The sequence below is a fragment of the Plutella xylostella genome, chromosome 6 (genome assembly GCF_932276165.1).
Source record: "Plutella xylostella chromosome 6, ilPluXylo3.1, whole genome shotgun sequence".
NCBI classification, from domain to species: Eukaryota; Metazoa; Arthropoda; class Insecta; order Lepidoptera; family Plutellidae; genus Plutella; species Plutella xylostella.
Window position 1 is genome coordinate 7,241,749 of NC_063986.1, and position 27,176 is coordinate 7,268,924.

The 27,176-nt window shown below is 39.6% G+C and overlaps 1 protein-coding gene across 1 annotated transcript; it reads right to left on the minus strand.

Annotated features, from left to right (window-relative positions):
- Positions 1–25,504, minus strand: LOC125488416 (serine protease 33-like). Its single transcript, XM_048621842.1, has 9 exons — positions 25,301–25,504; positions 24,701–24,994; positions 8,204–8,333; positions 7,165–7,200; positions 5,597–5,759; positions 4,252–4,460; positions 2,690–2,850; positions 2,039–2,129; positions 1–1,002 (listed from the first exon to the last, which is right to left on the minus strand). The coding sequence occupies exons 1-9, from the start codon at positions 25,502–25,504 to the stop codon at positions 881–883; spliced, it is 1,410 nt and encodes a 469-aa protein (XP_048477799.1). The 3' UTR covers positions 1–880.
- Positions 25,505–27,176: the final 1,672 nt, after the last annotated feature.

The following is a 27,176-nucleotide window of genomic DNA, read 5'->3' on the forward strand; positions in this document are numbered from 1 at the left end:
CTTATTTTTATTTTTTTTCAGATTTAACCGATTATTTCCTAGACTATCTCTATCTGAACACTTAAGTAGGTAGTATAATATTACTTAATTCATATTATCTCTTCTTATTTCTATTGGTAATCTGCACCACCGGCCTGTCTCGAAAGACTAAAATAAATACATAACAATAATAAATGTAAAAATTAAGTAATACATTAAAACCAAAACATTAATAAACTAAATTCTACGTAAAGCTTGATAAAACATTCGATGTCCTAAAGTAAAGTTATTGTCAGAAAAGGTAAACTGGATTGCATTTGAAATTAAAGTTTTAAATTTTGTGGGAACTAAAACTGGCATTAATCGTTTTGAAATCGAAGCTTCCGATGTCCACTAATATCGTTTTTAATCTGACATTATGTTGGTGCTTATGTATGTATGACACACGATGAATTGGCACTACCTAAACAAAAACTCTACATCAATAACCTAAACAATATCTCGAGAAATTATCTTGGTCACTACATTAGCTCCTCTTTACTATCGGTCAAAGAGTAGGCACGCTATATTATTATTTATACTATACAATACAATATCTGATTTTCCTTTTGACAAAAAGAAAACAGATATGAATACTACTTAAATACACTATTTACGGGGTAGTTCCTTACTTTACAAACTTTGCAAAACTAAAACTACAATGAAGCTAAGCAATCTCAATATTTCGTTCTGTTAAGACCTGCGACAATATTATTATATGCTTTATTTCATTTATTTTCAAATTAATAGCATTATCTTAAGTTTCGTATCGTAAGTTATAATTGTCTATAGCTTCAGAATAGCTTCTTACGTCTACACAAAATTTACACAAGTGAAGTGGTGTTTCTCCGGAGAGCCGGCATCAGTTGGCGCAGAGGCAGGTGTCCCGCAGGTTCGCTCTCAGCCAGGGCAGGTACTTGGTGACCCGCGTGTAGACCCCGGGGTAGCCGGGCCGGCCGCACCCCACACCCCACGATACTATGCCTGGAATTACAAAAATTAGGTTAAAATGTTTACGTACTAGAAATTGCAGTATAAGAATAACACTTCCTGAAATTGAATGGTGTTTATTACTTTAGGATATGGCAAGAGGTTTTCAGACGATATTTTTGGACTTCATTTAGTTAGTGCCTACTGTTTCACAGTATCTTGACAAAGTGCCGGATCATCAGTTCTCATAGAACGATGGTTGTGATGTGATAATAAGAGGAAGAATTTTAGTGACAACTTGAAACTTATTTCAGACTTTGTTATTCAGGCCAAAAAACCATTAACAAGTGAGTGATATCTGAATGATAATATATGATAACATTAATAAGCGCCATTAGATAGATAGATAGATAGAATATTCTTTATTTGTACACATAAAAGAAACTTACAAAAACTTAAATACTAACAAATATGTACAAAAATGGCGGTCTTATCGCTTAAAGCGATTTTTTCAAGACAACCTTAGGGTGGAAGGATATTTTGTTTAAAGAGGGGTCAAGTGTACTAAAGAAATGTAAAGGAAAAATTTAAATAATGATTTAGTTAATATATTATAAGTCCCTACAAACTAAATCTATAAACTTACATGTATACTTATATACCTAAAATAAGGATATATATTTTATAATAGACTACATAGACCTACATAAATATAATAATCAGATTTAATAGGATATATATACGTAAGTCTGAAATAATATAATATAAGAGCTCCAAAAACAAGACAACATATGCAGTTAAATACTAAGATAGTGTTCCTTCAACATTCTTTTAAATGAAGCCAATGATGGTGCTTTACGGATGTCTAATGGGAGATCATTCCATAAAGTGATCGCCTGTATAGTAAACGAATTACTATAAAATTTTGTAGAATGGGGAGGAATATTTAGGCGTAAGTTGTGAGCAGAGCGCAGTGTGCGGTTGTGTGATTCGTACCGGAACTGAAAGCGCTCTTTAAGATAAGCCATTAAATTACTGCTTTATCATAAACTGAACAAAATGAGAGTTGAAACTGGTCTGAGCAACGTACCGACGATCTGGTACTTGTCCCCGGTCTGCAGCAGCAGGGGCCCGCCGCTGTCACCCTGGCACGAGTCCGTGGACGCGCGGCCCGCACACAACTGTATGAATAAATATAAAAAGCACATTAAAGATATTTTTCATTGCTAGTGAGTGTAATATTTATAGTTGCTTATCCGTCGGTCATAGATGAAACAAAGACGCACGGTTTTGGAATCTCTGCCCTCCTTACCTAGGTAAATATTTTGAAAAAATCGTTACAAATCTCTTCTATAACGTCAGGCGTTAGGACACTTTTTTTTGTAATGAATGTCAGAAAAGCCTGGGTGTATAATATTTTAAGCATTATTATCTTAATCCCTTCAGGTTATACTTTGTCCGAGAAACGCCTGTCGGTTTGACATTGCACATCGATTTTCTGTATTTGAATAAATTATTTACGTACCTATTTAACTACTGCTCTGGAAAGGTTCGTAACGATCATAGTTAACTTGCTAGAATGCCTTCTCCTTATTTTTCTAACCGTGTCGGTGACAAACACTTGTTAAATGTCACAATAGTGGGTGCCCCAATGCAAACAATGCAAAATTTCAGTGACATATAGAAAGTCAATGGCAGGTGGAACTTTTTACAATTGAACTCAATGACAGCTTCAACTGACCATGTTGCTAGTGATCCTAGAAGCGCGGTACTTCATGCCGCGGCACTGCTGCAGCGACAGGATGGGCACGCGCACCTCCTGCACCACGGCCGGCAGCTGCCCGCCCTCGGACGTGCGGCCCCAGCCCACGACGATGCCCTCCTTGCCTGACGGGTCGAACACTGGAAGGAGAGAAGATTGACGTTATGAGTGAGGTTCGAGGTCTCTTCAAGGGAATACGGTGTAAAATAGAACCAACGTTGCGCGACTTGATGAGGAAAGGTTAGGGCTGAAATGGCGGCTATCTGTTGCATTTATCATCGAGTAAGAGAGGATTTGGAGTATGTTCTTGCAGAATAGAGGTAGAGAGCCGTGCGGCATAGTGACCAACAATGGCGTCGTAGCTGCGGTGGCGGTATTACGCACCTAAGTTCAATCCTTACTTAGAAGATGCCTATGGCCGAACCCTTCCCTAACTTTCCACCCCCCCACTAAACGAGTAGTTCTCTAATTATCAGTCGGCGGTAGACACACAGGCTTAATAATCTTGGAGAAGGTGTCAGGCTTCCTCAGAATTGTCGTTGTTGTAGGAGTCGGCGTCGAAGCTGCGGTGGCGCACGATGGTGGTGACGGTGCGCATGATGACTGAGCTCTCCGTCGCAATGATCATGTCGGGGTCACCAAAAAATCCATGTAATCGTAATTCGAAGGATATCAGGTCGCAAATACTTTCAACCTCTCAATACACAAACAGATCTCTAGTTACCAGTGGGCGGCAGACAAACAGGCTTGATGATGGTCAAGCTCCGTCGAGCTGATCATGTCGCCACCAAAGACCCATGTACTTAACACTAATCAGTAGGATAGATTTCCATAATTACCAGTTGGTGGTAGACACACGGGTTTGATGATCTTGGAGAAGGTGACAGGCTTCATCAGCTTCAGCAGTGCGATGTCGTTGTTGTAGGAGTCCCCGTCGAAGCTGCGGTGGCGCACGATGGTGGTGACGGCGCGCATGATGGCCGAGCTCTCGGTGGTGATGGTCATGCCGGAGTCACCAAAAATCCATGTTATACTAATCCGTAGGATATAACTACTTTCATGGTATAGTTCTCGAATTACCAGTCGGCGGCAGACAAACAGGCTTGATTATGGCCGAGATCTCCGTCGTTATAATCACGTCGGGGTCATCAAATATCCCTATGATTCTAATCCGTAGGTTATAAGCTCAGAAATACTTAAAAAACAGATCTCTTATTACCAGTCGGTGGTAGACACACGGGCTTAATGATCTTGGAGAAGGTGACAGGCTTCCTCAGCTTCAAGAGTGCGATGTCGTTGTTGTAGGAGTCCGCGTCGAAGCTGCGGTGGCGCACGATGGTGGTGACAGCGCGCATGACGGCCGAGCTCTCGTCGAGATTATCATATCGGGGTCACCAAATACCCATGTGATACTAATTCGTAGGGTGTCTGGTCACAAATACTTACAAGATCATGTCGGGGTCACCAAAGACCCATGTGATACTAATCCGTAGGATTTATGGACGGAAATACTTTCAATTAACAAAAGGATCTCTATTTACCAGTTGGTGGTAGACACACAGGCTTAATAATCTTGGAGAAGGTGACTGGTTTCCTCAGCTTCAGCAGCGCGATGTCGTTGTTGTAGGAGTCCGCGTCAAAGCTGCGGTGGCGCACGATGGTGGTGACGGCGCGCATGATGGCCGAGCTCTCGGTGGTGATGGTCTGGTCGTGGTCGCCGAGGATCACGCGGATCTTGGAGCGCTTCAGCCTGGGGGGGAGGTAAGAGGTGTAAGTTTTGGTGCAAAAGGACAGTTAATATCGTTCTTTGGCTATAGAATGAGAAAACGACAACAGGGCCAGTTATAAATTGAAAATTGTTTCTGTACCTTGAACCTCTGAGTAGTCTTTTATTGTCTTAATATAATTTAACAGTAAAAACAATCATTTGAAAAAACAAGACAAAAAAATGTGCATTCTCTTTACGCATTCTATCATCGCCATACATTAGACATCAACGCGTGTAGAACTTTCATCTGTGACATCTACTGATAAACATTACTCGAAGTAACCATTCAATTAAATTTTCTGTTGTCTCTCATCATTAAACTTAAAGATTATAATAAATGTGCTGATTTAACTACATAAATCAAATACATAGGTATATTCATAAAATGTTTTACTGCGCCAGCTGTTATATCCTGACTTTAACATTGACCTAGGCCGTGGCAGGCGGTGAATGATGAAGTGTTATATGCTTCATTAGCGATGAAACACATGCTTTGTAAATATGTACAATAGGAATATAGCTGTAGCGAAGTGCGAGTAATAAGGCGGAACCGTTTAGAGACCGCCACTGAAACGCAATGTTGCGTGTTTATCTATCCCGATACTGAAATATTGTAATACGTATGTATGTGAGTACTTACTAACTATTATTACCATGTATTTGTCACTATACAACGGTGGTAACAATTAGATTACGTGTAAGTTACAACTTGCTTACATTTTTTTGTTAGAGGGAAATCGACGCTAGGAATTAGCAGGCAAATGCATTCAGTGAAAAGGATACCTGAGACTCGACATCGAGACACACGACACAATTAACAAAGGTATATGAGAGACACATAAATGAGTATGGAAGACAAAGTCTGTGAGCGGTCTATGTCCAGGAGAAAACTGTATCTTTATCGTTATTCGCTACAGCTTCAGAGCAGCGATTTTAAAGTTAATGCCATAATGAAAGTTGCTCATTATGACAGGTATACTTTCCTGGCAACGGGAACGTACTGAAAACCCCCACTCTTCATACGCAGCAGAGTTACTGCCACCGAATGCCGATGCAGCTTAAGGATTATTGATCGCTAATGTGCTGGTGCCGTTGGTGGTGCTGAGTACCATACTCACTTGCGCACGCAATGAGCGGCAGTCAGCACATACTCCTTGGAGAGCAGCGAGGCGCCGCAGTGGAACTGTCCGTCGTACACGATCCTGGCCATCCACGGGTAGCGGTTCAGCCCGGCGGGGAGCCCGCCCACGATACGGTTCTCCTGGTTGGGGCCGCCGCACTCTGGAATGGTGTGAAGTGGGGTTGGTTAGTTTTGGATAGTAGAATTATTTTAACAGACATTTTTTTAGTTTATGAACTAAGTTGTGAGCTATTAGTTCACACCAATTGAGTTTTCAGAGAATTATTGCAATTTGAACGTTTAGTTTATGTAAATATAGATCCTATAGAGCAAAGAATTTTTAAAGAAAATTTTGCAGTAGTTTTGTGTTTTATCTAGTGCATTGGAATAGTCAAAAGTGTTCTAATGTTTTTATTTAATTAAAAAATATACCTACATAAATCAGTGGTTTGTAGTTCGAAAGCCCAAAATTAAAACTGTTTGTTGGTATTTGGCCAAAAAAGGTTTTAAAAAACATGATCACGATCGCCGAAGCCCCAGTTTGGCACGCTTCGCACACAAAACTTTTACTTTCACCTAATTGCTGTTGTTTTTTCTGAACTGAACTTTTTGCTTAATGATGATGATGCGATAACGACATCCTACCATTGATTGACTTTCAGCTTTCATTTCTTAGGTTGACCACATAGCAATAAACTAAATCACTACTATAGAAACATATATATTCCAAGTAGGTAGATTTACCTACCTTCTTTATTATACACACACACATACACAAATTTGATTAGTACAATACAATGGACATACATTATTGGGGATGCTACTAACTAATAGGCTGGTGTTCACCGTGAAACAAATAGTTGAGATGATTAATATTAACCAGCCGCTTATGTATCGATGAACAGCACCTTTCCAAAGGAATAAAGCATTTATGGAACGAATATAGGTAGTTGGTAGGTACTAAAAAAAATTGTTAGTCTACGTAGTATTTTACTTAATTTTAATAAATAATTCAACTACTGAACCACAATACAATAAGTTGTAAGTATTCATAAATTAAAATTAGTTTATATTTTACATAAATAGTAAAATATTGAACTAATATTTACAGTATGGGTAAGTTCCAAGGTTCCAACCATTAGAGAATTCCAGGATAGGTACCTAAAGGGCAATTATACAATAGGTTATCTGAAATACATATTTGAAAAAATACCTTATACAATGACACTATATTATACGTAGATAGGTATTTAAACAAGTAACTACTATAAATATAATATAAAACACAATTAGGTAATTCACAGTTTGTACAACACAAGGATTTACATATTTAGTGTGGAACACAATAGGTAATACGTATACATGCACATTATTTTTGAAGTCTTTTCATTCTTATTTATCATAGGGAAGATAATTCTATTTTCCAAAGACAAGTACGAATGTTAGACTTCAATCTATACCGCATGCTGGAGGAAGTAAAGTAGGAATAGATATGGGTACAGATATACATGGATCGTGCAAGAACAGTGGGTACTACGGGTCGTGCTATACACAGATATAACTTACCCAGCTTTCTAGGAAGCGGGTTTGCTCTGCCGCACGCTAAAATGTGAACGTGAAATGCTGTTAAAATTGTGAAAATCTTAAACTTGTGCTGTTTGATCAGAAAACCCAGGGCCACCATTATTTTTTTACAAATTGACAAAGTGGTTTCTAAATTACACAGTGCGGGAAGATTGCTAATTACCTACTAGGTGCGTCATTCATTACGTTGTTGCCTGGTTTTTTCTGGGTATATTTAAGTTATCAAGTAAAACTTCTATTCAGATATATTTTTTATGGTCACAAGAATGATAGTATTAGGATAGTTACACTTTATAGCCAGCCTTAATCTTCAACACTTGGCCGTCGTCGCTGCTGCTGCTTTAAGTATACTCATGTAACTGTCCCTTAACTCATATACTAAAGGCATCTAAAGCTGCGTACAGACTGGCCCAACGAAAACCCAACGAACTCCCAACCATAGATATTTATCATACATAATACAGGGCAGATTGCAGCAACGAAGGTCAACGAAAGCCGTTCGTTGGCGTTCGTTTGGCCGGTGTGTACGCAGCTTAATCCGCTCGCATTCACCCTCCACTTACAAACAACTGTCAATCTACCTCCTATACTTCTACATCCAACTGCCTCTGTGGTCTAGTGGTAGAAGCTTCGCTTCATGACCCAGAGGTCCCGGGTTCGATTCCCGGGTGGGACCATCAATTTGTGTTTCTAAATTGTGGTTCGAAGTTTGGTTAGGACATAGAAAGCCTTCTATGTCCTATCACCTGATGTCCGAAACAGTGAAACGATCCATGCTGTCGGATGGGCATGTAAAGCAGTCGGTCCTGCGCCTAGCTCTCTCCAGTCGTGTCGGTCAATCCGTCCCATTGGGCTATGAGAGTGATGGAACAGAGAGTGCTCCTGTGTACTGCGCACACACTTGGGCACTATAATCTACTCCTGCGTAGATGGCTGATCTCAATTGAGATTGGCCGCCGTGGCCGAAATTCGGCTAGGAGGACATTATTACTTCTACATCCAAGCTTCTCTCAACACTTACCACAAGAGCAGTCCTTCACGGCAGTCCCGTCCTGCTCCTCGTCATCCTCGACGCTCTGCTCCTCCAGCAGCGGCACCTCCAGGCCGAAGAACGCGTCGAAGAGGAACCGCGCCGTGCGGTTACCACCCGCCTGGAACACCGACAAGGAACATACAGTCATACCCCTTATTCATAGAAAAGTTACAGAAAGCTTTAGTTACTAAACAAAACAGTTCAGTAATCGGGTAAGCTTTTAGCGCCACCTATTATACATTGTTTCTAGGATTTAGGACTAAGCCAGTCCACCACATCGGGCCATTGCGTAACATAACCAAAAGTGCGATATCGCGCGAGACACAATAGGTTTTTTATTGGGATCACGCTAATGGGGAACAACGAGCAACCGTCGACGGCTGGATGAAGAAGGTCCCAGGTTCGATCCCCAGACGGGCAGATCTTTGATAATCACGAAAATTTTTGTTTAATAATTACAGGCTGGGTGTGTGAGGGTTAAGGAAATTGAAATTTCGAGGCTCCAGCTAAGCTGAAGACGAATTCGGTTCGTGTTAAATGGTGACCATGTCTAAAATTATACAGGGTGACTTTTTAATCACTAACGAAATTTTAATATAGCATTCCTTGGTTAAAAATATAACATACGTGTATTTTCTTTCAGTACCTTTCAGTACTAAAATTATAAGATATTGGCACTCAAAGTTTTCTCAAGAAAACCAAGATTCATGGTCACCGTGCGCGAGTAGCGTGAGTAGCGCGTCTGGCCACGCCCACTTGCCCGCGAATCCTAACTTAGCGAAAGTACCTAATTGTGTCTGTCTGTTACTCTTTCACGCCAAAACTACTGAACGGATTTGAATGAAATTTGGTATACAGATGGTCACGTCCTTGAAAAAGAACATAGGCTACTTTTTATCGCGGAATTCCCACACGAAAACTATTTAAGGCGAAGCCAAGCTCACGGGAACAGCTAGTTTCAAATAAATTCATAAGTTGCTCAATGATTTTCCCCATACTTTCAAGGGGTTAGAACCGTCAAATTGCAATAAAAAATCCAAATCCAAGGGGACCTTACCGCAACACCGTAATTAGCACACACTTCCTCAATCACTGTAAGTGATGAACAATTGATGAAGTATCAAATTGTTCGAAGTGGAGTACCTTCTACACATCTACACAAAGTCTGGCACGTCACAACACTTTCAACTCATTGTATTTTAATTTATTTAACACCACAATGTAATTTTTCACTTCCTCGAAAGCGACAATTATCTTATTTCTGAGGTCTGCGAGATTTTGGGACTCTTCGACATACCTACTTCTACTCTTGGTTAGAATACATTTAGCACACACACACAAACACAACACAAGTCGGCCCGGGGTGCGCGCGCGTCGAAAGAAAAAAGGTTTTTGAGTAAACAAAACAGAGACACGTGTGACGCGGCGGTGCGCAGGCGACTGACGTCAGATCGATGACGCATAACCCATTAGCGGCGGCATCCTTTGCAAAATGAAGCTCCGCCCCTTTCTCATGCTAAACGAGAGTTTATTGGTTTATGGCGGCAATAAGGTCTAATTTCGTTTTGTTTGTATCGTGAGAAACCTATCGCTTTTAACATTTATTGCTCAGTGACTCAGTGACCATATTTTACCAATATTTCGGGATACAAAAAAAATAAATCATGAAAAATTTACCTACTAATTTTTTCATTGAAATCGACTCTATTGTACATACCTAACTCATGGAAAAAATTTCGTTAATGACTAAAAAGTCACCCTGTATATAACCGTGCCCTCAGATACCTATAACATAAATATACTTTTCATCGCATAATTACCTAATTAATCAACATTATTTAAATTTCAAAGTAAAAATACTCAATCCCCCGAAATGCAAGGAATTTTTTCAACCAATTCACGAACGCTTAGTTAAGTGGCAATCATATTTTTTCACAAATGTGGATACGTTTACTTAGTTGCTAGATGGCGTGTTTACGTGACGTGTGTGATTACTATCAGTTATGTATTTACACCGGAAACGCTTACATAAACTTTGTTTACTAACTTAATTGCGATAAAGTTCAAAACTGGATACTTTCACAGCAGAGTCGGTGAATGCAGTTGCGTAATCTGGAAACTGTGTCATGTATCGCTTCATGGACCCAGATGTTAATGTCAATGCTAGTTCTTGAATTGGGCATTGCAATAAAATACTGACTTTTATAGGCAGCATGAGGGTTACAAGGATTTTAAAGCAATTTAAGCGTCCTTGCTGGCTTTTAAGGTATGTTTGTAGTTTGTAGGTCTTCAATTGTTGAAACAAATCAGCATGCGTATTACGTAGGTACGTACTCGTATTAGTGTGTAATAATTTTATTGTAAATTCATACCTTTTAGGGTTTACATGCAACATGATGTTTGTATTAACTATCATATCAATATACAAACAGACACAAGTGACACGACATAGGCACTTATAATATTCGTATAATATAAGTTGATGTGTCCGACATTCCACGTAACAGGTACGTATAAATTATTGACCGAATATGTAATGAGAATGAGCGATCGTTTGTATGCACTTTCCCCCGTGGCCACGTAACATTATGTGTGTCGTAACGCGTAACATACAGCGAGTCTTTTGTGGCATCTACTTAGGTAACAGGTGACATAAAATTAATGAGGCTAAGGTTGCCCTCGCAAAATCTATGTCAAGCGAGAACACGATGGTAACTAATGAGATTCTAATTTACGAATATTCATGGTGATGATAATGATTATGAAAACAAAGCCTAGGTATAGGTACATACATAGATAAGCTATGTAAGACTGTTTTTTGTAAATAGGCTATTTGTTAACGTCTTTGTTTGGAGTTAATGGGAGCTATAAGCCCAGGTCTTGTTATTGGTTGTTATAAGTTTACAGTTTCTTAAGATCCTTGGGTTTTACCCAAATTAAAAAGTTCCAATTCTACAATGCATTTATTGAGTTAAGATTACAAAATGGTTATTACTACGCAGCTATTGTATATTGAATACAAATGCAATAAACACCTAAAATCATTGAAACCTATAATACCTCTAAGTAGGTGAAGTCTAGAAATTTCTAAAATCGTACTGAAAGAAGATGGCAGACGACAGTGACTAGGTCAGGACTAGGTCACCGGCGTGATCGCTGTTACCTTCGAGCTGATAAATAGTTGAACGTTTTGAAATCGGACCTTGCTCTAGGAAACTAGTAATTGGTATAATAAATGATTTAAGTTCAATGTCTTCGAGTCAAGGGTGAAAAACGACTGACTGTTAGAGAACAATTGATAAAGAAGAACAATGGAATGTTTACATGATGTGGAGCTGCCTAGAAAAATTGCTTCTTATAGATGCTTTTGATACTCAGCATGGGTTGACTTGACAATACAAGCGTTCCTCTTCTTTTTCAGTGCTCATTTCATATTTTTTACAGGTACGTAGTTACGTGTCATGAAATCAATTAAGTGTTTTTTTATTATGTATATGTCGCAGGCATCTCGTTTAATCTCCTGTTTGATTGAACCACTAGCCCGTTCATTGGATGGCGCTTTTCAGTTGTATGACTAAAGGACAACTCCTCAAGTCGTTGATTGTAACGTTCGACGTCTTGACTGAACGTCATTCAGCGAAGTCGTTGAATGGGATATAGTATAGCAACTTTGTAATGTCTGGTTAGGGTGAACATGACCAGACAAGAGTCAACAAAAAGACTATGTTACAACGCTCTTATCTCACAAATTAACTAAACAATAACAATAAACGTACCTTCATATTGTTGTTCATAATTATCCAGTTTCGCCACAATTTTTTCTTTGAAACTATCCGTCCGCCGCGTAATAATAGGTAAATCCATGTCTTCACAGTAAATACTCACAAATAACGCACTTTAAAGCTTATTTATTTGCCAAAAACTAACAATATAGGTGCTTTTTGTGTCAGCTGTTAGCTGTTAGATGCCATATTTGTTTTGTTCACCACCTGACTGATTTTAAGTCAGCTAACTAGTTGGATGTTTTGTGACGCTTCTACAATCAACGTTCGGCCTAGTCATACAATTGAGTAGCGCCATCCAATGAACGGGCTAGTGTATCAATCAAAAAGGAGATTAAACCAGATGCCTGCGACATATACATAGGTACAAGTAGAGAAATTATATATTTTTTCCTCACTATCACATAGTTTGCCCGTTTAAGTTACCATTCTTGATCAATGCTATCGAATTAACTAACATTAGAACTAGACAGTGTAACTAATTAAATTTAATTTCATTTTATTTAAAAAATACGAACCGTCTTTGTAAATATTTTAATTAGGAACCGTAACCTACCTAGCTATCTGTTGTGAATCTGCGCCCATACATCACAACGGTTCAACTTTCATACTGTGTAAGTTCTCAACCGTACAACTGTTATCAGATTGCGTGGAGGGTTAAAACTGAATACCCTAGAAAGTGGTTCCGGCTGTACTTTTGAGTAGCTCGACTCGACTGCCCATGATAGATACCTACTGCATACCTACACTTGTATAGTTCAGGATTTCCTTCATTCTAGTTCTTTATTAGTGGTAATGAAAGTGGTAACCTAGCTAGGTTGGTAACAAGATACATAATTATGTTTCCTTTTATAGAGTCTTTACTTGTCAAGGAAATAGCATAAAACCCGTAAACTGCTTCACAGAATTATTTTATGAAGTACTTACCTACTATTGATAGATAGTTAGGTACAACAGTTCCAGTTCAATGCGCTTAATTTTCTCCGCGGTTCGTTTTGTTAATATTATTGTGTTTTATAAGTTCCAAATAAAACACTTTCCAATTCCAAAATACTTTCACAAAAGAGTTCTGACTTTAGTTTGCCTTTGTCAGGTCTTTGGTAGTGGAAATAATCCAACATATATTGTATACAGCAAAACTTGAAAATAACTTGAATTTGATAGTAAAAAGATAAATACAAAGTAGGTATTTATAATTAATAGTATTAACATAAACAAATAAATATTTGTAATAAAAGGTTTGTAGATGCTTCATACAAAAGAATTCAACGCGAGACCTCGAAAAAGCTCGTCGTCTCGTTTTGTATGGAGACTTGGATTTGAACCATAAACGGTATTCTTTAAGAGAAGTTAGGTTCCTTTTATTAATTTTATATGAAATTAGTTAGATACTACTTCAAGTAAGTTTAGATTATTTTTTGTTTATATAACTTAAAGTATCACTACTTGAGATCGCCTAACGTATTTACATACTTAAGTTTTATAGAATAGTTAACTTTATACCATTTGCAATATCTCTGATGAATAAATATGTAGGTTAATCAGGCACTTCATTAGTTTTTTTTGTGTAGTGGAAGTAAAGGCTGTATAACCATATATACTGATACAATTTACGTAACCGGAACTAAAGAATTGGCTGCTTAGGTATAGCTGTGTGAATGTGAAGATTATCCGAATATTTCTAACAGTCCGGTACATTATTGAAATTTTCTATGTACTTAACTACCTGATAATGACGAGGCATAATGTATTTGTTAGTGTTCGTTTGAATTATTTTTATAGTCAGATTGAAAACAGTCTGTTTACTTCCTTCCATAATAATATTAAATGGGGCATAAAGGGCATAAGATAAATTTACTATTTCTATTGAATTAGGGAAATCATGAACTAGGTATTATTTATACGAGGGGTCGGTCTCACAGATATAGGAAGCATTTACGTAAGCAGCGAAAGTGAATCCGTTTCCTTGACAGGTAATTAGTGGTTCGCTGATAGTTCTATCCTCCCATACTTTTATGCACATTCATATAATTACGTAGTACGAGTGTAGTGCCTATAAAGTACCTATTTACTTTTACCTAACTGCTAATCCATAGGTATAATATTGTGGGTAGGTGTTGTTCATTAACGGAGGCATAGACTAAATGGAGCTAGGTATATTTTACCTTAGATATCCTTATATACTTAACTAATATTGATGAAACTTAGTTGAGTAACTATATACGTGAACCATCTACAATATTTCAGCGGAATATTTTTTACAGCCATCAATAAATAATCATCGTAAATCGCAACAAAGTATCGAGTACCCAACAAGAAGCGCAGCACGTTGACAGCGGAAAGTAAAAGTGCACGCGTCGAGTCAATGCACCGACGCCCGCGCCACCAGCCGGCCGCCGCCGCATCGGTGCAGGGTAACTCAGGGTGCAGGGAATTGTACTCACATTCTGCTTCAAGGAATCTGCACCCGGCCTCCACAAGTCCTTCGCTGAATTCTGCTTTAGAACAAGGATCACGAACAGTATTATCACTGATCTCCATTGGCACATTGTCGCAGGCGTTCCGAGGTTGAGAGCGCTCTGGAATATTACCTAACACTATTTATTTGCGCGGCATCTCCGCGCACACCACTGTCACTGGCGAATTCGGCAGCCGCGACTCAATGGCATTATTTCGTAAGCGATTCGCCGGCCGAGTGTCGGCCGCGGCCGCGCCGAGTCCGCGGAGTGGCGCCGCGAGCCGCGGCCACCACCGAGCGCACTTTCACTTCGCGCCAAAAACCGAATGCCGACCTCGCGCCACCCCACCGCCGCGCCGCCGCCGTCGACGCCGAGGCTGTAGCTGCGGCTCCGGCGGTGACGATACTTCGAGCTTGTCTGTGCTGTTGAGACTATAGTGCAGCGGAAGCTTGCCGATGTACTTTATAAATATAATTCATTAATGACTACCTACCTAGGTACAACGTACCTTCAAGGTACCTACCTACAACCTACCTTCAAGGTACTTAAACCTCTTGCTGCTGTACTGAGTTTCAATTCTGTACCTACTGAGTTACAATAATTCTTCGGTACATAGGGGAACTTCTACCCCTAAAATGTTTCTACCACAACAGTAGGTAGGTATATCTTCTCCTAGAGATGGTATCTACTGGTATTTACATAGGAAAGTAAGTAGCTGAGACATTTTCAGGTAATTTATCAAATCAAGCATCGCCGAGCCGCTGCGAGCATCCGAGTGCAGATTTTCCACGCTGATAAAACGAAAGTGAAACTGCAGCTAGCTTGCTTTTATTTCCGCAACAGACGTAATAGAGGATGTATAAATATAGCTGCTGCTATAATGTAGATTGTAGGTAGGTACATTGTAAGTACCTAGGTATCTATCAAAAGACAGATTTGTGCACCCGATTCCTTACTTTGTATGGTAAGTTAAGTGTAGATAACCCATGTATTGGTAACTAATGCAGTGTAATAGTCAAAGGAGAATTACTGTGTTCTTTCTATCTAATATAAACGTCCAGTTACGAGTCCTTGGTAAATGTACTATTCATTCATCAATTCTCCGCCATTACTTCTAATTGGGTACCTACCTAACTTTTCTACTTATACACAGCTAGTATAACTCATAGGTCGTTAATAGAGCTATAGTTTTAGTAAGGTACCGAACCGAAAGTAACAGTGCCTATTCATTTAAATATTGTACTGTACTTATAGGTAACCACTTTGAATATTAAGTACATGTAGGGTCGTACACGAAAAAGAGCTTGGGGCCCCAATACGCATTTCAGCTGGCGTCAAGCAGGGATGTCTCCTGTCACCGCTCCTATTTGTTATTCTCCTTGACGATGTGATGAGGAACGTGGTTGCTATCCCGAGAGGTATAAGCTGGGCTTCAGGTGTCCTAGAGGACCTAGACTACGCGGACGACATCGTGCTGATTTCGCCAACTCTCGACCTATTACAAGAGAAACTCGCACACCTGCAGGAGGAAGCCAGAGTAATGGGTCTGCGAATAAACCGACGCAAAACAGTCGATATGCGTATCAAGGCTAAAACCTCGGACGCCTTAACACTCGATGACCAACGCTTGGACTCGGTCGATGCATTTACTTACCTCGGAAGCACGGTCACCCGTCAGGGAGGAGCAGATGAGGATATAGAGAGCAGGATCAAGAAGGCGAAGGCTGCGTTTGCCCAGCTCAAACCTGTTTGGGACTCGAATGTGCTCACAAGGCGGATAAAAATCTCCCTCTTCGACTCCATCGTGAAGTCCGTATTGCTCTTTGGTTGCGAAACGTGAAGAGTGACGTATGGAGTTATTTGATATAACTGAAACTAGTTGTTACTATGTCAAGTCCATTTATTTTAACACTAATTACACGAGTGAAAATGAGAACGTCCGATCGGGCTGGTGATGTCGCGGGAAGAGAGCGAGCCCCGGGGTATCCCGCTGTGCCTAGGGTGGCCACAGGGCGACACAAAGTGTGCTAGATGAAATGTATTAAAAACTACCATGGTTACATAATCTACCAAGGGTGGCTTTCGCCACATCACCCCCCTACGGAGAAAAGAAAGTCATACAAAAAATAAGAAAAAGTAGTTATAAAATCGAAGTTAAACAACACAAAAAAAATAATATAATAGTTAATAGAATTACCAAACATTAATACACGGTAGGTAATGCAAAATCGGTGCACAAAATAAAATACAGAACAATAAAACACAAAACGTAAAAGAATTGTTTTTCAGTAAATAAAAGTGGTTATTTAAGTACTACTTACAAATAATGCTACAAAAGTAGTTAATCTCTAATGTTTAATCTCACGGAATTCTGACAGTTATCAATTTTTGACAAGTCAGAGATCACAAACCTTTTTTGGCTGGGTACTTTTTTCAATACGAGTCTGAACATCAGTTGTATGCGGACAATTTTCTATATTATATTTTTCAAATATTTAGAATGATGGTCTTTACGTTAGGCGCAAAAGAACCATGAGGACGCTTCTTTTTGGGAGAGAGAAAGTCTGACTCTTGTGCTCTGTCAGATGGGGCCGCTTCCTGGGAAGGGCCAGGTTGTGGCTCCATAACGTTTATAAAAATCAACAAACTATCACAACGTGAAAGGTCAACGATAAGAAACCGGCCAAGTGCCAGTTGGACTCGCGCACTGAGGGTTCCGTACAAGTCTACTTACCTGAGATATTTTTCCTTTTAATTTCATAATTATGTACATCTATATGAAATATTAGCTTGATATCTTTAACCGTTTCTGAGAAAAAGGGTGGTGACAGACAGACGGACAACAATAAGGGTTCCTTTTTTCCTTTTCAGGTACGGAACTCTAAAAAAGAATAGTAACAATCGGATCAATCGTTTCCGAGACATTCATGGACAAACATACATACCAACAAACATATAAACATACTTACACAATAAAAAAAATCATATTTGTTTATTAGGCTTAATGGATTATCATATGTTAATATGGTGCAGTTCCAATAATCTTACATAGGTACCTATATACCGAACATATTATGTACTTACCGAATTGAGAATCTTTTATTTGAAATCGATTAAAAAGGTTTGTTATCCCTGAATTTAGTAGCAAGTGATGCCATGCTAAAGAATAAAATAAAGTAATTAAAATAATTCGATACAATGGTCGTGGGTCGTGATTTTACTTAATATTATAAATGCGAAAGTTTGTGAGTATGTGTGTATGTATGTATGTGTGTACCTTTGTTACTTCTTCACGTCAAAACAACTGAACCGATTTTAATGAAATTTGGAATGGAGTTAGCTGACACCCTGGATTAACACATAATAGGTTAGGTAACATATAATAATCCAGGGAATTCCGCGATAAAAAGTAGCCTTTTTATCGCGGAATTCCCACGGGAAAACTAATTAAGTTGAAGCGAAGCTCGTGGCAACAGCTAGTATTGAATTCTTTTGTTATTTTTGTATTACCTACTTCACTTGAGCAAGTAAATATTTAGATTTATGTTTTTCTATGAAAACATTTAAAAAAATATTGCCCTTAAATGGATCCAAATTTTACCTTTTTTCGGTGAAGAGCTTTTTTAGTGGTATCACTAATGAAATGTCAGAATTCCGCGGAATTAAAAATTAGAGTATAGGTAAAATTTCAACCTTACATACTAACAATGGCACATACTTTGGTATAAGTCAAAAGAAGACAAGATAAAACTTAAAATTAACATAACTAGAATATTTTCATCTTTAATAAAGTAGTAAAAGTTTTGTAAAAATACAACAAAATGAATATGATCATTTAAAACATATAAAATTCATATTGTGTTACAAAAGTATAAAGAATATCAAAAGAAACATAGGTAAAACTTATAAGTCTAGAATATCTCTAAACCTAACTTTCCTACCAGCCCTAGTGGTAACTTGCCGAGAAGGGGCAGGTGGGGGTAACTGAGGAGCAGTTTTATGAGGTGGAGATGCGGGTGAATTAATAAGCGCATCTGGTGGAGTGGCCGGAAGAGAAGTAGGAGAGTGCCCAGCTGGCGCTTGATTGGCTGAAAGTGGAACAGTATCAGGAGGCGCAAAAATGTATGCGGGCTTGAGCCGGTCAATGCTGACCGTATTCTCTTTTCCGTTAATGTCAAGCGTAAAAGTTTTATCACTTCTATGCAAGACACGATAAGGACCACAGTAAGGAGGCTGCATGGAGCGTCGGACGGTATCGTCACGAAGCATCACGTGTGAAGCAGTGGCCAGGTCTTTGAATACAAAGGTCGATGGCTTAGCATGGTGTGATGCAGGCTTCGGACGCATTACATTAATGCGCTTCCTGAGCTGATTTACAAGGTCAGAAGGGTCACTTACGTTGGTGGTTTCTTCTGAAGGTGTCAGAAGTTCTCCTGGCAGGCGGAGAGGTTCGCCATATAGCAGTTCCGCTGATGAAAACCCAAGGTCTTCTTTAAGCGAAGATCGTATGCCGAGGAGCACCAATGGTAGTGCTTTATACCAAGTTTCGTTGTGGCACATCAAAGCCGCCTTAAGTTGGCGATGCATGCGTTCCACCATACCGTTAGCGCAAGGGTGATAAGCAGTTGTACGAATCCTATTAATACCGCATAAATGCATGAGGCGTTTAAACAAGTCAGATTCAAACTGGCGACCTTGATCGGTAGTTATTGTGGTGGGTGCCATAACGCGCAATCCATCCTGTCAATAAGGTACTGGAGACTTCTTCTGCGGTGATTGATGACATTGGCCAGACTTCAGGCCAACGTGAGTAACGGTCGACTGCAGTTAGACAGTAAGTATAGTTGTCAGAGTGAGGAAGAGGACCAATTATGTCAATATGGACATGTCTGAATCGCTGGGAAGGTTGGTCGAAACGTCCAAGAGGTGATGATACATGTCTACTTACCTTGCTGCGTTGACATTGAAGACAAGTCCGGGCCCATTCTTTGCAGCCCTTTTTCATGAGTGGCCACACAAAACGGTCAGACACCAGGCGTACGGATTCTCGCATGCTGGGGTGGCTAAGGTTGTGAAGGCGGTCAAATGCGGGACGACGGAAAGAAGGTGTGAGATAAGGTCGAGGTCGACCCGTTGTGTTGTCACACCAAAGGATGACGTTTGTGCCGGGTATTGAAACGTTAGTGAGCTTTAAGGAAGACGGGGATGCAAGTAGTTTAGCAAGCTCAGGGTCTGAGTCCTGGGATATTGCCAAACTGTGATAGTCGTCTTCAAGCGAGAGCGCTTCAACACGTGACATAGCGTCAGCGACAACGTTGTCTTCTCCTTTGATGTGCCTTATATCAGTCGTAAATTGACTTATAAACGACAGCTGGTTGAGTTGAGATGGGGGTAACTTCTCACGACACTGTATAAAGGCGTATATGAGAGGTTTGTGGTCCGTATATATCGTAGCATGCTGAGCTTCCAGGATATGGCGGAAGTGTTGCACGCTTTCATACACACCGAGAAGCTCACGATAATATGCGGGCCACTCTGCTTGTTTCGCTGAAAGCTTCTTACTATAATATGCGAGGGGCATCCAGTCGTCATCCTCAGATTTGCGCTGCTGAAGACAGGCACCTATGTGGGTGCTAGATGCGTCTGTGAAAAGGCCTAATGTAGCTTCAGCATCGGGATGTGTTAGTGTGGTTGCAGTAGTGAGACTGGCTTTGCACTCATCAAAACAACGTTCGAGGTCAGGTGTCCAAGGAAATGGCTTGGCACCTTTGCTATTTGTAGCAGCAACGGCGTCTATGAGTGGTGCTTGATATTTTGCAGCATTTGGTAGGAAGCGTCGATAGTAATTAAGCATTCCTAAGAAACGTCTCATTCCTTGAACGGATTTAGGAGGAGGGAAGTCTGCGAGGGCTTGAATGCGATCCTCAGGTGGTCTGGTGCCAGCAGCGTTGATGCGGTATCCGAGGAATGTTACCTCGTCAGCACCAAAAACACATTTGGATGGGTTAATGACCACACCATAGTTATGGAGCCTCTGAAATAGTGCTCTGAGATGGATGGCATGCTCTGTGGGATCTTTGGAATATACCAAAATATCATCAACGTAAGCGAAACAGAAATCTAGGCCACGTACAACCTCGTCGATGAATCTTTGAAAGGTTTGACCAGCGTTTCGAAGTCCAAACGTCATGAATGGAAATTCAAAGAGGCCAAAAGGCGTGATTATGGCTGTTTTCTGAATGTCGTTTTCAAAAAGGGGGATTTGTTGATAGGCTTTTACTAAATCAACAGTGGAAAAGACTGACGAACCAGCTATGTTATGGGAAAAGTCACCTATGTGACGAACTGGGTATCTGTCAGGAACTGTGCGAGCATTGAGGGCACGATAATCACCACAGGGACGATAGGTGAAATCCTTCTTTGGGACTAGATGAAGTGGGGAAGACCAAGGACTGCTAGATGGTCTAGCAACACCAACTTGGACCATTTGTTCAAACTCTTTCTGAGCGGCGCGAAGCTTATGAGGCGCGAGTCGGCGAGGACGAGAGGTGACAGGTGATCCTTCAGTTGTTTTGATGTAGTGCAAAGTAGAATGACTAACATCGGGAGTAGTTCCTGGTGGGCGTGTGATACTAGGAAATTCAGCTAAAATTGCGGCATAAGGCGTGTCAGGTAAAGAGACCAATTTGACACTAGGCTGGTTACCATCGGCAAGCACTGCGGGGATAGACAATCCTGTCTTTCCGTCACGCAACTTACCTTGTGCACAGTCCGGTAAAAGATTATAGTGGGCCAAAAGGTCGGCACAAAGTGTGCTAGATGAAATGTATTAAAAACTACCATGGTTACATAATCTACCAAGGGTGGCTTTCGCCACAGACGAAAGGGCTGACGAACAAACTGCAAGTGTTCGTCAAAAAGTCCCTCAGGTCGATCCTACGCGTTTTCTGGCCGAAGACAATACGTAACGAAGATCTGTGGAAGCTGTGCCGACAATCTCCCATCGGCAAGGAAATTGCGAAGCGAAAGTGGAGATGGATTGGGCACACTGTACGGAGAGGAGCTACGAATGCCGCAACTATAGCCTTTGACTGGAGGCCACCAAATGGCAAGCGCTCCCGGGGACGCCCTGTCCAAACATGGCGCCGAAGCGTCGAAAACGAGCTGCGAGCCGCTGGACTAAGCTGGAGTGAGGCCAAAAGTACAGCCGAAGATAGGCGGAAGTGGCGGACGTTAGTGGAGACCCTCTGCACCTCTGGGGTGCCATAGGACTGCAACAACAACAACTTTGAATATTTGTATTTTTCGGTAGGTACTTACATATTAGTTATATACATGTATAATTGAGTTTCTTCATAGCATTTCATTAGTTAGTGTACCCTAGGTCATCTACAGCTTCCATACAGTTTTGAATAATGTACTCACTCTTTCAGAACCCGTAATTTAAAAGCATAGCAATTTCACAGAATTGAAATGTTGCTATACTGTATTTATAGGGTTGTTGGTGTGGTTTAGGTGTTTAATGCTAGTTCTGGTATTAGTATGTATATGCGTACATACCTGTCTGCTGTAACGCCGTTTTCATGTTCTGCTATCTAGCTAAGGAGTAGGTATTTCATACGGTACACTGTAGGTGTATGCACCTATCCAGCTTTTCCCGTGGGACTCGCGTGTGCGTTCCCCCAGCAAAAAAGTATCATTTTATTGAAAATTATACATACCCAGAATCAGAGTATCATCTAACAGCAAAGTGCACGAAATTTTGAATTTGTGTATCCATAGATATGGACACTATCGAGGAAAATTAGATTTTAGTGTGAAAACGTTCCTCCAGCAAAAAAAGTTGTCGTAGCGATATAAATGATACACGTCGAGATAGGTAGGAATTTGTGTACAATGAGTGTACAAAAGCCGAATTTGTGTATCTTACGGATGCTGAGTTATCTCATTTTTTGCTGGGGGAACGTTTTCTAATTTCTGAACGCGTGGACGCACATGGATGAAACTTTGTGTAAATGTTCTTCTTGGCTTTAAATTATATCGAGCAATGTTAGTTTTTTTTTTTTTTTATAGATTTACAAAATATTTCAAGATTACTGAAAAACTAAAAAAGCTTATTACGTCCAAACCAATTGTCATATCGCTTTGGGATTTTAACCGCACCTAACTAATACACGTAATTGACACCACGCGAAATCTCAAAGCTATAAATTAAAAATTGAGCAGTAATGCTACAATAAATGAATTGAAATTTTACAAGGTCAAAATAAGACTTTAGCGCAACATGTTTAGTAGTGCAAACAGTATCAGCAATTAGAGTGCTTAATATTGAAATATAAGTAAAACAATGTTTTAGCTTAACACCAACTTTTATTTATTTAAAGCAGAAAGTTTATAACACACACAGTAACGGCCATTTTTAGCAGAAGAAGTGTTGCCAACATAAATCATAGACAACTTAATTACATTGCTACCAACACCCCCCTTCAATGTAATAAATCCTTACAGTTAGGTATTTATTAAACTTATTCATACAAACCACAGTTTTTAATAAATCTTGACAATAAATTTCTATTTAATGCTTTTGTAAACATGTCTGCGGTTTGGTCTTCAGTTTTTATATATTTTAACATTAATTTTCCATTTTTAATCAACTCTTTTATGAAATGAAATCTGATATCAATATGTTTTAATCTTTTAACACTTTCAGTATTCGCTACCATTATGGCACTCTGATTGTCACAAAACATTGTGACAGGACATACATTTTCTATATTGAAATCTTTAAGCAAATTAATTAACCAACAAGATTCACTAGCGGCCATGCTTATGGCTATGTACTCGGATTCTGTAGACGAAAGGCTGACGCTGGCCTGTTTTTTAGATGACCATGAAATTAAGCAACCTGCAAACTTAAAACAGTAGCCAGTGGTCGACCTTCTGTCTTTCAGGTCTCCTCCCCAGTTTGCATCACAATATCCAAATAATAAGTCGCTATTACATTTGTAAACAAGTTTGTAGTTTAGTGTATATTTTACATATCTTAACACTCTCTTTAAAGCAGTTAATAAAGCACTATTTGCATTATTTTGATACCTACTCAAAATTGATACAGCGATACACAAATCCGGCCTTGTTCCTAACACAGCATAAGATAAGCAACCTATAATTTGTCTACATTTATTTTCAATGTTTTTATCACACACAGAATCATTGTTGTCTTCTAATATTTTAGTGTTAAAGTTCAGATCCATTGGTGAACAAATGCCTTTACAATTTGACATATCAAATTTTTTTAATACATTTTCTAAATACTCTTTCTGATTAAGATCAGTAATTCCTGCATTTAAATTTTGTTCCACATGAATACCTAAGAAATTAGAAATCAATCCCAAATCCTTCATTCTAAATTCATTATTCAATAACGACTTAAGGTCAGAAATTTGTTTATTATCATTTCCAAATATTAGCAAGTCGTCCACATATAACAAAACATATGTGCGAGCACTGCCCTCACACCTTGTATACAAACAAGGATCACTCATAGATTTTACAAAGCCTTGTTTTGTAATGACAGAGTTAAATTTGTTGTTCCAGTATTTAGGTGATTTTTTTAATCCATATAATGACTTATTTAATGTTACAATCTTTTTACTATCAACATAAGCACCTTCTGGTAATTCTAAATACACTTTTTCATCAATTTCTCCATATAAAAAAGCACCTGTTACATCCATTTGATAGATCGGCAAGTTTAGTTTAGTAGCTATACAAACAAATAACCTGAAAGTGGACAATTTAGCAACTGGTGCATATAAATCACATAGTTCCATTGCATCACACTGCTCAAATCCTCTCGCCACTAATCTGGCTTTATATTCACATTCATTATTAGCCCTTTTTATTTTAAATACCCACTTACTACTAACAGTCTTTTTGCTCACATTTTCTTCACTATGACAAACAGTCCATACATTATTTTCCCTGAGAGTATTCAACTCTTTCTGAACTGCTTCTTGCCACTTACTCGCATCGTTCCGTTGCATTGCATCTTGGTAAGTCTTTGGTTCACTTCCCTCAACATAGACATGGTTACATTTGTAGCATGTAGTAGGTTTCCTTATTCGAGTACTCCTCTCGCGTGTCTGTACTACTTCATTATCATTGCTGCTGGATTCGTCATCACTGGAACATGGTATGTACACACTGCCACTTTCATTAGACACATTAAGGTTCCCCTCTACCTCTTTCTCTTCAGGCTGTGCTCCTTCTATCTCCATGGTCTTTCCTTGATCCTCAGCCTTCTCGTCTCTGTCTTCAAGATGCTCTTGGCTAGTGCCATCCTTCTCCTTCACAGTACTATCCAGCATAACTAACTGCTCCTTCTGTAGTTCACCTCCTCTGTCTAGGAATACGACGTCTCTTTTTACTTCAACTATGTTCTTTTCCGAGTAGTATATTCTGTACCCTTTGACATCTTCACCGTAGCCAACCATGACTGCTTTTTCCCCTTTAGGATCCCATTTTCTCCTTTTCTCCTTTGGAACATGGACATACACAGGATTTCCAAAGATTTTAAGTCCCGTAATGTCAAATTGTTTGCCTGTCCAGGTTTCATATGGGGTCTTTCCGGTTTCATTGCTCTTACTTGTTCTGTTAAGTACATATGCTGCAGTATGAACAGCTTCTGCCCATAGCTTTTTAGGTAGCCCTGCCGCACACAACATTGTACGTGCTGATTCTATTAGAGTTCGATTTTCTCGCTCCGCCTTGCCATTTTGCTCTGGCGTATATGGAACCGTGGTTTGATGAGTTATTCCACGTTTCTCAAACAGATTTTGTACTTCTCTGTTCACGAACTCTGTACCATTATCACTTCTAAAGCACAGTACTTTATTATTGGTTATATTCTCGGCCTTGTACAGAAAGTTCTCAATACACTTCTTTATTTCATCTTTGCTTTTAACAAAGTACACTGACCTGTAGTTAGAGAAGTCATCTTTCAGAATTACGAAGTATCTGGATCCTCCCACGGACGGCACCTCCATGGGGCCGCACGTATCTGCATGTATCAACTCACATGATCTACTTGTTTTATTTTCACTGGTACTGAAGGGCAAACGATGTATTTTACCCTCCAAACAATTTTCACACTTAAAATCCGAGTCTTTCACTTCAATGTTATTGTTTTTAAGCACCATTCTCACATACTGTAAGTTTTGATGAGCTAGCTTTTCGTGCCACTCTTTAAGTCCACATTTCACTTCTGTCACATTCGCTATTTCACTTTGGTAACGCATAACCATATAGTACATGTCCCCACTACGACTCGCTACGGCACACACTGTATTTTCTTTGTAGAATTTACACCAGTTATTGTCCATTTTAACAACATAACCTCTCTCTGTAGCACACTTGACAGAAAACAAGTTTGTTTTTAATTCCGGAACGAAAAGTACATTGTCTATGGTTGTTTTCACCCAACCGCAACCATCATAAACCTGTACCGCCACCTGTCCGCAACCAAGCGCACTAATTTCTTCGCCATTTCCGACTATCACTGTTTTATTGTCCAATGTTTGTTGAAATGTTGTAAATAGGTTACGATCACGACACATATGTTGACTAGCGCCCGAGTCCACTAACCACTTAAATTGCAGGACTTGTTTATTTGAGTTCATCACCATAAATGCATTACTTTTACTGTCTTCTTCACGGTTTTTCTTGAAATAACACTCACTTTTAGTATGTCCCAATTTTTTACAGTAATAACACTTTTTAACTGGTCTTTTGTAATGTCCCGAGCCCGAGCTCTGGTTTTGATTACACTCACTTTGATAATGTCCCAGCTTATTGCACTTATAACACTTAATGTTTTTCTTAGCTACAAACGCCGATGCTGACGAATTTTGAGGCTCCTTTTCGTTAATACGTTCTTCTTCAATCAGTAATCTCGCGACGAGATTTTCCATCGTTTGTTTATCATCCGGCGCGGACTCCCACGCCGACACAAAATGTTTGTAAGCATCTGGGAGTGACATTAGCACTTTTGTTATGACGAATTTTTCTGAAATTTCTTCTCCCATCTGTTTCAGCTGGTTTCTTAATTCTTCTATTTTAGATAAGAACGTAGACATCGCCGTTCCCTCCTCATATTTGTACTGGAAGAAACGTTGTTGAACAATATGTATGCTTGTTTCAGATTTTTGCTCATACACACTCGCTAGTTTTCGCCACATTTCGGCTGACGTAGTACATGTTATGATATGCATCATGACGCTTTCTGACATTCTTGTAACAAGCCATGACTGAGCCTTCGCATCTTTCTTTTCCCATGCAGCCTTCTCAACCGCAGCCGATGGTTTCTCACTGCTTCCGTCTGTCACATCCAGTAGGCCTTGACTTCGTAACAAAACAACGGTTTGAAACTTCCATATATTCCAATTGGATGCTCCTTCCAACTTTATGTGCGTCTGGAGTTTTAAAGTATTGTCGTCTGCCATCTTCCTGTTCGTCCCTTCCTTGCTTTTATCGCTTGCAAGTTTTTCTTCCCGCCGGTTTATAACCTCAACCCCACGCGGCAGTATTTTTGTTCACTGATCTCGACGAAAACAGTTAAATTGTTTTACTTTTTCTCAGGATTATGTGCCTGGTGGGCCCATAACCTATTGAAATATAAGTAAAACAATGTTTTAGCTTAACACCAACTTTTATTTATTT